The sequence below is a fragment of the Lutra lutra genome, chromosome 8 (assembly GCF_902655055.1).
Source record: "Lutra lutra chromosome 8, mLutLut1.2, whole genome shotgun sequence".
Taxonomy (NCBI): domain Eukaryota; kingdom Metazoa; phylum Chordata; class Mammalia; order Carnivora; family Mustelidae; genus Lutra; species Lutra lutra.
The window spans coordinates 14643143-14652121 of NC_062285.1; the positions used below are offsets into that span (position 1 = coordinate 14643143).

Below are 8979 nucleotides of genomic sequence, written 5' to 3' on the forward strand. Positions count from 1 at the left end.
AAACTACATACTGCTTCTGGAGTTAGAGCCTCCATTTTTTTTATTGCATCTCCTTAATAACCTTTTGATTTCAACTTGGTAATATTTTTGTTCTTTTATTTCTGCAGAAAGGGATTCTCCAGTGTCTTTTGTGCTTTGTTCAAGCCCAGCTAGTATTTTTATAGTCATTATTCCAAACTCTAATTCTGTCATCTTACTTATATCCATACTGATTAGGTCCCTGACAGTCAGTAGTACCTCCTGTTCTCTTATTTCAGGTGAGTTTTTCCATCTAGTCATTCTGTCTAGAGAAGAACAGAAAATGAGAGAACAAAATACTAAAATAACAACAGCAACCCCAGAGAAATGTAATCTGAAACTAATCAGAAGAGACCAGAAACCAAAATAAATAAATAAATAAAATAAAAATTTAAAAAGAGAGAGAATATCATCAGACAGGTGATGCGAACAGAACAATACACTAGATTCTGGGTATATTTTGGTCTGTTTGCTGGAGGAAACTACATCCCAAAATTGTAAAGAAAGGAAAAAAAATATATATGCAAAAATAAAGTTAAACACTATGAAAGGATAGAATGTAACTATAAAACTTGAAATTAAAAAAAAATTTAAAAAACCCGAGTTGATAAAATGAGAAATTGGTTGAAATGGAAAAAGAAAAAGAAAATTAAACTTGAAAGATTAAGGAGCCATGAGTCCTATATAGTATTTTCCCCCAGCACTAGAGTTTTGCAGTTCCCTGTGATTGGTTAAACTTGATCCTAGCGGGAAGTTCTTGCTGATTTTCTGGGGGAGGAACCTTTGAGCTTTAGCTGATTCTGGGAGGTCTTTGCCCTGGTGGTATTGCACTGCCCTTGCCAGGGGGGCAGGCTAAGTAAGGGCTTCCAGATTCCTCTTTGTGACTTTTGTTCCCTGACGGTTTTCCGCACCACTTGAGAGGATTAGAATGAAAATGTGAGCCTCCCTGTGTCCAGCCCTAGAGCTGAAAGCGGGCACCCTCCACTCTTCAGTGTGCCCTCACAGAAAATCTGTCAATCACTCTTGTCTCCCTGGTTTCTGTATGCACTCTCTGCACGCCCAACCTTTGAGCATTTTTATCTCAGCCATGCAACCCCCTTTGGAATTTCCAAACTTGGCAGTCTCCTGTGGCTGCATTCATGCCGCTCCTCCAGGGGGAGGGAGGGAGGTCTTGCCCTGGTTTTTCTGTGTGTTGGGCCCCTACTCTAAGAGCAGTTACCCAACGGGCTGGGGTTTGTGGTTAATGGCAACACTGAGCTGAAAGCCCCCTCCTCTGCTCTTTGATTGCAGCTGGCTTCCCTGCTGAAACACCTGGGAACTCTCCCATACTCAGGCACCCCATTCTTTCTGTGACCTCGGGGATCCTGAGATCAGGCAGTTCTACCTAGGATTCTGACCTATTTCTCTACCTGAGTGCTTTTCAAGCAGGGATGTCTCTCACTAGATTAGACTTATAAAAGTTCCAGTTTGCACGCCACTGCTATATCACTTTCTGATAGGCAGTTTATGCACCCCACCCCACCAACAGTTTATCGTCCCATATATCACCTTGGATTTATTTCTCCACGCCACACCTCCTACCTTGCAGAACATGGTCACTTTTCTATTTGTAGAATTCTAATAGTTCTTAGATCTTGGGTTGAGTTCACAGGTGTTCAGGATGATTTGAAAACTCTAGCTGAATTCCAGGGACTGGACAAAACTATGGTTCCCTATGCCTCTGCCATATTCCTCTTCTTCCAGAAATTTTGTATATTTAATAGACCAATATTAATTGTACTTTTTATCAGATTTATCTAAATAGCGTTACATATATTTCTTGTTACCTAAGATTAAAATAACTAGGGATTTATTTTATTTATGTGATTATCTTTCTATTTAAGCAATCCCTAACTTAGTTTTAGTCTCTAATAGTGTTTTTTTAATATTAAATTTTTTTTATTAATTTCTTTTCAGTGTAACAGAATTCATTGTTTATTCACCACACCCAGTGCTCCATGCAATTTGTGCCCTCCATAATACCCACTACCTGGCTCCCCCAACCTCCCACCCCCCGCCCCTTCAAAACCATCAGATTGTTTTTCAGAGTCCATAGTCTCTCATGGTTCATCTCCCCTTCCAATTTCCCTCAACTCCCTTCTCCTCTTGAGAGTCAATTATCATATAGTTTCACTTATTTGTGGAGCATAACAACATGGAGGACATAATAGTGTTATTTTAAGTTCACATTTCATAAGCTATATATAATTCTTACAATAATGTCTCTTGTTTAACTTGAACATTATAAATAATATTTGACTAATTTCAGATGCAGCAGGAGTTTGAAAAAAATATAACTAGAGCAGTAAAGGAAGGTATGTTGCCAAATTTCTGAATTAAGATGGTCATTGATTTCTGAAATAAACTATGAATACTAAATGGCATTGCTTTCCATTGTTTGGATAATAGGTACTATGTTAAAAATTTTAATATATATCTAATAAAAATGTAAAACATAAACATAATGAGATATATACTTATTCCTCATTTAGTCATTGTGTTGCAGACTTTTAAAAAAAAAAAAATCTCCAAATGCCTATTTATCTGTTATTTCAAGCTGTAATCTTCCTTCACTTCTGCCATCCCTCTGGAACTGTCAACCTGAATATGTGGGCTTTCTCAAATCCTTGTTTCTGCTAATGATATAACCCCCTCCCCCCAAAAAAAGCAGTCTTGTCTTAGGTAATAGTTAAACAATTATAGTTCAAATAGCTGTCACTTGACCGGTGACATTTAAATCTCCAGTCGTTGATTTTGTCATTGATTTACCTTTTGCCATTGGGTAAAATTCCAAGCTCCATACATGGAATAAAAACACCCAAATCAGTTTGGTTCTTGCCAGATTTTTCAGCCTTCTCTATTGCTAACATTTACCCTACTCTGCGGCTTTGCTCTCGCACCTCTTCAGCGTCGACTACTTTCAATTCCACAAGTGTTCTTTCTCACTCTCTGTGTATGTTCTTTGTATTTGTGTCTTCCCTCTACCTGGCATGCTTCTTCCCTGTCCTTCAGGTATCAGCTTACATATCCCCTCCACCAAAAAGCAGACAATATTGATAGAAAACTAGGATTTTCCTTCTGTGCGTTCTTATGTTCAACTCTGAAAATTCCCTGTTTGATTTTTCAGTCTGTCCTATATGATTGTTCACGGGTGGGCTCTGTTATCATCTTGTAATGAGAAAAACAGAAGCTCTGATATTTACCACAATAACAATTACCTCAGTGGGCAACCGTGAGCAAAATATATTTAAAAGTAATCTTGTATTTTATATTGTAGTTGTATTAGATGTTTTTCATTCTTCATAACCCTCATAAGGCTTCAACTTTGTTTTTTACTAACTTTTAGTTAAGAATGAAGTATTATAGATAAAGACTGTAATTCTTTTTCTTTTCAGCTGCTGGTGAATTTGAATCAGGCTCATCTGGTGGGGCCACCTCTTTAGAATCTACTTTTGAAAGACATACAGATTGTGACGAAGTACAGAAAGCATACAGAGAGTACTCAGAGTTTCTGAAGAAAAAGTATAGCATCTGAAAGATAAATAGTAAAAATTTATTTACTGGATGTTTACACAGCATTTTAATTGTTTACTATTAAATGGAGGATATGCAAAAATCTTTATTAAAGGAAACTCCTTCTGAATCATGTGTGTAATGACAGTTTATATAATATTTTAAGCTATGTTTCTTGGCAGCTAATTAACTTTTAAGCAGAATTTTTATGTGCAAATCAGCATTATGGGTTTTACATGCTCCAGGCTGCCCAAATACCAGCTTTCTTTTTTTTTTTTTAATTTTATTTTTTATAAACATATAATATATTTTTATCCCCAGGGGTACAGGTCTGTGAATCGCCAGGTTTACACACTTCACAGCACTCACCATAGCCAAATACCAGCTTTCTAAACAGCACCCAACCAACCAAGTTTTCATGAATATTTCAGTCATGTTAATTGATAACTTTTTGGTATTTTCCAATTTTTATTACTACATATGAACCTAGAGATTTAGACAGACATTATTCTGATATATTGCTGCTAAGTTTATTGTCAATGTTTACACGTATTCTAATTTGTATAGTGCCATAAAACCTATGTATAATTTTAATTTTAAATACTGATTCTGGGGTGCCTGGGTGGTGGCTCAGTGGGTTGGGCCTCTCCCTTCAACTAAGATCACGGTTTCATGATCCTGGGATCGAACCCCACATTGGGCACTCTGCTCAGCGGGGAGCCTGCTTCCATCTCTCTCCATCTACCTCTCTGCCTACTTGTGATCTCTCTGTCTCTGTGTCAAATAAATAAATAAAATCTTTAAAAATTTAAAAAAAATAGATAAATAAATACTGATTCATAGCTCTTCCCTCATGGTGAAATAACATTTACCTAAGGCTTTTCACCTTTTCTGTTTATTTTTTATTTACTTTATCAGAACAGTCTTAAAATTAGAAGAAAAAAAAGAACTTTTACCCCAGAACCATTTGCAAGACGATTGTTAAATTATGCCTGATTCCCATAGCATTTATATCCTACAGGTCAGTACATTCCGCATAACTACTGTACCACCTTGACAATCAGACAATTAATTCTAATACAGTTGACCTTGAATAATGCAGGGGTTAAGGGCACTGACCCTTTGCAGTCAGAAATATATGAATAACTTTTGACTCCTCAAGCACTTGAGTACTAATAATCTGCTGTTGACCAGAAAACTTACGTGTACAAAAACAGTTAATTAACCTGTGTTTTGTGTTATATGTATTCCATACTATATTTTTACAATAAAGTAAGCTAAAGAAAAGAAAATGTTACTAAAATCATAAGGAAGAGGGGGCGCCTGGGTGGATCAGTGGGTTAAAGCCTCTGCCTTCTACTCAGGTCATGATTCCAGGGTCCTGAGATCCAGCCCCACGTTGGGCTCTCTGTTCAGCAGGGAGCCTGCTTCCTCCTCTCTCTCTCTACCTGCCTCTCTGCCTACTTCTGATATCTCTCTCTCTCTCTCTCTGTCAGATAAATAAATAAATAAAAAATTTTAAAAAAATCATAAGGAAGAGAAATTACACTTATAGTACTGTCCTGTATTTATTGAAAAAATCTGCATATAACTGCACCCATTCAAACCATGTCAACTATATATTCTTTTTTCTTTTTTTTAAGATTTCATTTATTTATTTGACACAGAGAGAGACAGTGAGAGCACAAGTAGGTAGAGTGGCAGGCAAAGGGAGATGGAGAAGCAAGCTCCCTGCTGAAAACAGAGACTGATACAGAACACTATCCCATGACCCTGGGATCATGACATGAGCCCAAGGCAGTTGCTTAACTGACTGAGCCACCTAAGCACCCTATACATTCTATCATTTAATCATTTAGTCCTCATGCTCTTTTTAAGTTTTGTCACTTGTCTGTAATATCCTTTACAGCAAGAAAGTTCCTGTTTAGAGCCATGTATTTAATTCAGATGTTGTGTCTCTTAGTCTCTTTTAGTTTTGAACAGTTACTTAGTCTTTCACGGATTTTCATGACTTTTAATCTTTTGAAGAGTTAATTCCAGTAATGTAGAATGTCTTTCAGTGCAGGTTTTTCTTATGTTTCCTTATGATAAAATTCAGATCAGGGATGCCTAGGTGGCTCAGGCCATGATCCCAGGGTTCTGGGATTGAGTCTTGCATTGGGCTCCTAGCTCATTGGGGAGCCTGCTTCTCCCTCTGCCTGCTGCTCTCCCTGCTTGTGTTTTCCTCTCTCATAATACTGAGTTTTCCAAACACGATTTTAATTAACTCTCAATGTTTAAAAAATTTCCTATAAAGGTCTTGCAGATATTTTTTAGATTTATTCCCAGTTATTTGATACTTTTGATCCTACCATAAATATTATTTTAAAAAATCAATTTCATTTCCTGTTGCTAGGTTATAGAAATAAAATTATTTTGCATATTGAGCTTAGATTCACCTATCTTGCTAAACTATCTTATTATATTGTTTCTCACAGTTCTGGAGGCTGGGAAGTCCAAATTCAAGGCACTGGCAGATTCAGTGTCCAGTGAGGGCCTGCTTCCTGGTTCATGGATGGTGGTCTTCCTCCTGTTTCTTTGTACTATACAGGGCCATGGGAGCTCTCTCAGGACTCCTTTATGAGGGTGCTAATCCCATTCATGAGGGTTCCACCTTCATGAGTAATCACTTCCCAAAGTCTCCACCTCCAAATACAATTACATTAAACACTAAGATTTAACACACTAATTTGGGAGCTGGAGGGACAGAAATATTCAGTCTATAGCAAGGCTGTTCCTTGTTCTTTGCCAGGCAGACCTCTCCAATATGGCTTTTTACTTCATGAGGCCAGTAAGAAGAATTTCCCTGCAGAGAGGGCTCAGTCATCTTGTAAGGATTTCACCTGCTTCAATCAGGCTTACATAGAATAATCCCTTTTTTATTAACTTGAAATTAACAATCAATTACATCTGCAAGATTCCTTTACAGTTGCCATGTTCTAATGGCTAGAGTCAAGTCACAGATCTTGGCTACACTTAAGGGAAAAGGATTATAAAAGGTGAGAAGACCAAAGAGCATTTATTATGGGGTCACCTAGGGTCTTTATTTGACTATTATATTAACAGATCCCTTATACTACTAGTTTTCTAAGTTTTATCATGGATGAATGTTGAATGAATGAAGGTTTATTTTGCATATATTGAGATAATATTTTTAATAATTTGTCAGTGTGGTGAGTTACATTATGTGCTCATGTTAAACCAACCTTGCATTTCTCAGGAAAACTGAATTAAGTTGTGATTTCATTCATTTGATTCATACATTGCTACTATTGATATGCTAATATCTTAGTGAGGATTTGCTCCTGTCCATGGATAATGTTAATACAAGGAATTTTGAATACGTTTAACTCAATTTACTTGGCTTCAAACTTATGTGTATTGTTGCTTTGTGTTTTCTGTCTTGTATCTTTAAAAAATAATCGACATTTTTATAACTCTCATATGGTAGTCTCAATGTTCATTTAAATTGAACTATATACTTAACTTTTTCCCTCTCTTCTTACATCTCAGAATTTCTATTTGGGGTTATTTTTCTTCTGTTTGTTTATGTACATACTTTAAAATTTTCATGAATGAGAACTGCCAGGTAATGAACCTCTATTTAAAAATGTCTTTATTGGGCACCTGGATGGCTCAGTTATTAAATGTCTGGCTTTGGCTCAGATCATGATCCAAGGGTCCTGGGATCGAGCCCCACTTTAGGCCCACTGCTCAGTCTGGAGTCTTCTTCCACTCTGTCTACCTCTCCCCACCACTTGTGCTCCCTCTTTCTCTCCTCTTCCCTTACTCTCTTACAAATGAATAAAAATTTTTTGAAAATAAGTAAATGTCTTTATTTCCTCTTCCTCTTGATATACATTTTCACTGCATCGAGAATCCTAGGTGAATATTTTCTTTGATCATACAGAAAATGTCATTCCACTGCCCTTTGTCTTTCATAATTGCTCTTTAGAAATCAGATGTCTACCTGTTTCCCTGTTTCTCCCTTGAACATAATCTGTTCCCCACTCTGCTCCTTTTCCCCACAATTTTTGCTTACATTAAAGATTTTAGTCATGGGGGGAAGCCCCTCCCTTTTTTTTTTTTTTTTTTTTTTTTTTTTTTGGTTTACTGAAGGTATACTCTATGTGTCTAGATTGGGAAGTCTTATTATTTATCTTAATAATGTTCCATAATTAGAGTTGCATTTAAAACAGCTCCAAAACCCATGATATACCTAGGAATAAGCCTAATCAAAGAGGCAAAGGATCTGTACTCTAGAAGCTACAGAACACTTATGAAGGAAATTGAGGAGATGAAATCACATCCCATACTCATGGATTGGAAGAATAAACATCCTTAAAATGTCTATGCTGCCCAGAGCACAATTTACACTTTCAATACAATCCCTATCAAAATACCATAGACATTTTTCACAGAGCTAAAACAAATAATTCTAAAATCTGTGTGGAACCAGAAAAGACCCCAAATAGCCAAAGGAATGTTGAAAAAGAAAACCAAAACTGAGGCATCACAATGCCTGACTTCAAGCTATATTACAAAGCCATAGTCATCAAGACAGTATGGTATTGGCACAAAAACAGACACACAGATCAATGAAACAGAATAGAGAGCCCAGAAATGGACTCTATGGTCAACTAATCTTCGACAAAGCAAGAAAGAACATCCAATGGAAAAAAGATTGTTTCTTCAATAAATGGTGCTGGGAAAACTCTACAACCACATGCAGAAGAATGAAACTAGAACATTCTCTTAAACCATACACAAAGATAAAATGGATGAAAGACCTCAACATGAGAGGAATCCATCCAAATTCTGGAGGACAACATAGGCAGTAACCTCTTTGACCCTGGCCACAACTTCTTTCAAGATGCCTCTCTAAAGGTAGGGGAAACAGAAGCAAAACGAACTTTTGGGACTTCCATCAAGATAAGTTTTTGCACAGCAAAGGAAACGGTCAACAAAACTAAGAGGAAATCCACAGAAGAGGAGAGGATATTTGCAAATGACATTTTGGATAAAGGGCTGATATCCTAGATCTATAAAGAACTTCTCAAATTCAACACCCAAAAAACAATCCAGTCAAGAAATGGGCAGAAGACATGAACAGACACTTCTGCAAAGAAGACATCCATGGGCGCCTGGGTGGCTCAGTGGCTTAAGCCTCTGCCTTCAGCTCAGGTCATGATCTCAGGGTCCTGGGATCAAGTCCCGCATCGGGCTCTCTGCTCAGCAGGGAGCCTGCTTCCTCCTCTCTCTCTGCCTGCCTCTCTGCCTACTTGTGATCTCTGTCTGTCAAATAGATAAATAAATAATCTTAAAAAAAAAAAGAAGACATCCAAATGGCTAACAGACACATGAAAAAAT

At 37.1% G+C, this 8979-nt stretch overlaps 1 protein-coding gene and 1 long non-coding RNA gene across 2 annotated transcripts in view; one reads left to right on the top strand and one right to left on the bottom strand.

The window, feature by feature from the left end:
* LOC125107624 (ankyrin repeat domain-containing protein 26-like) overlaps nucleotides 1–3628 on the top strand; it is a 129189-nt gene extending 125561 nt beyond the window's left edge. Inside the window, exons 33-34 of the mRNA XM_047742906.1 lie at nucleotides 2327–2372; nucleotides 3453–3628. Coding sequence (XP_047598862.1) covers nucleotides 2327–2372; nucleotides 3453–3592 — 186 coding nt within the window. The 3' untranslated portion in view covers nucleotides 3593–3628. The remainder of the gene's footprint in view (nucleotides 1–2326; nucleotides 2373–3452) is intronic.
* LOC125107630 (uncharacterized) lies at nucleotides 2583–4604 on the bottom strand. Its single transcript, XR_007129614.1, has 3 exons — nucleotides 4481–4604; nucleotides 4049–4080; nucleotides 2583–2593 (listed from the first exon to the last, which is right to left on the bottom strand). It is a non-coding gene; the product is annotated as an uncharacterized LOC125107630 (long non-coding RNA).
* Nucleotides 4605–8979: the final 4375 nt, after the last annotated feature.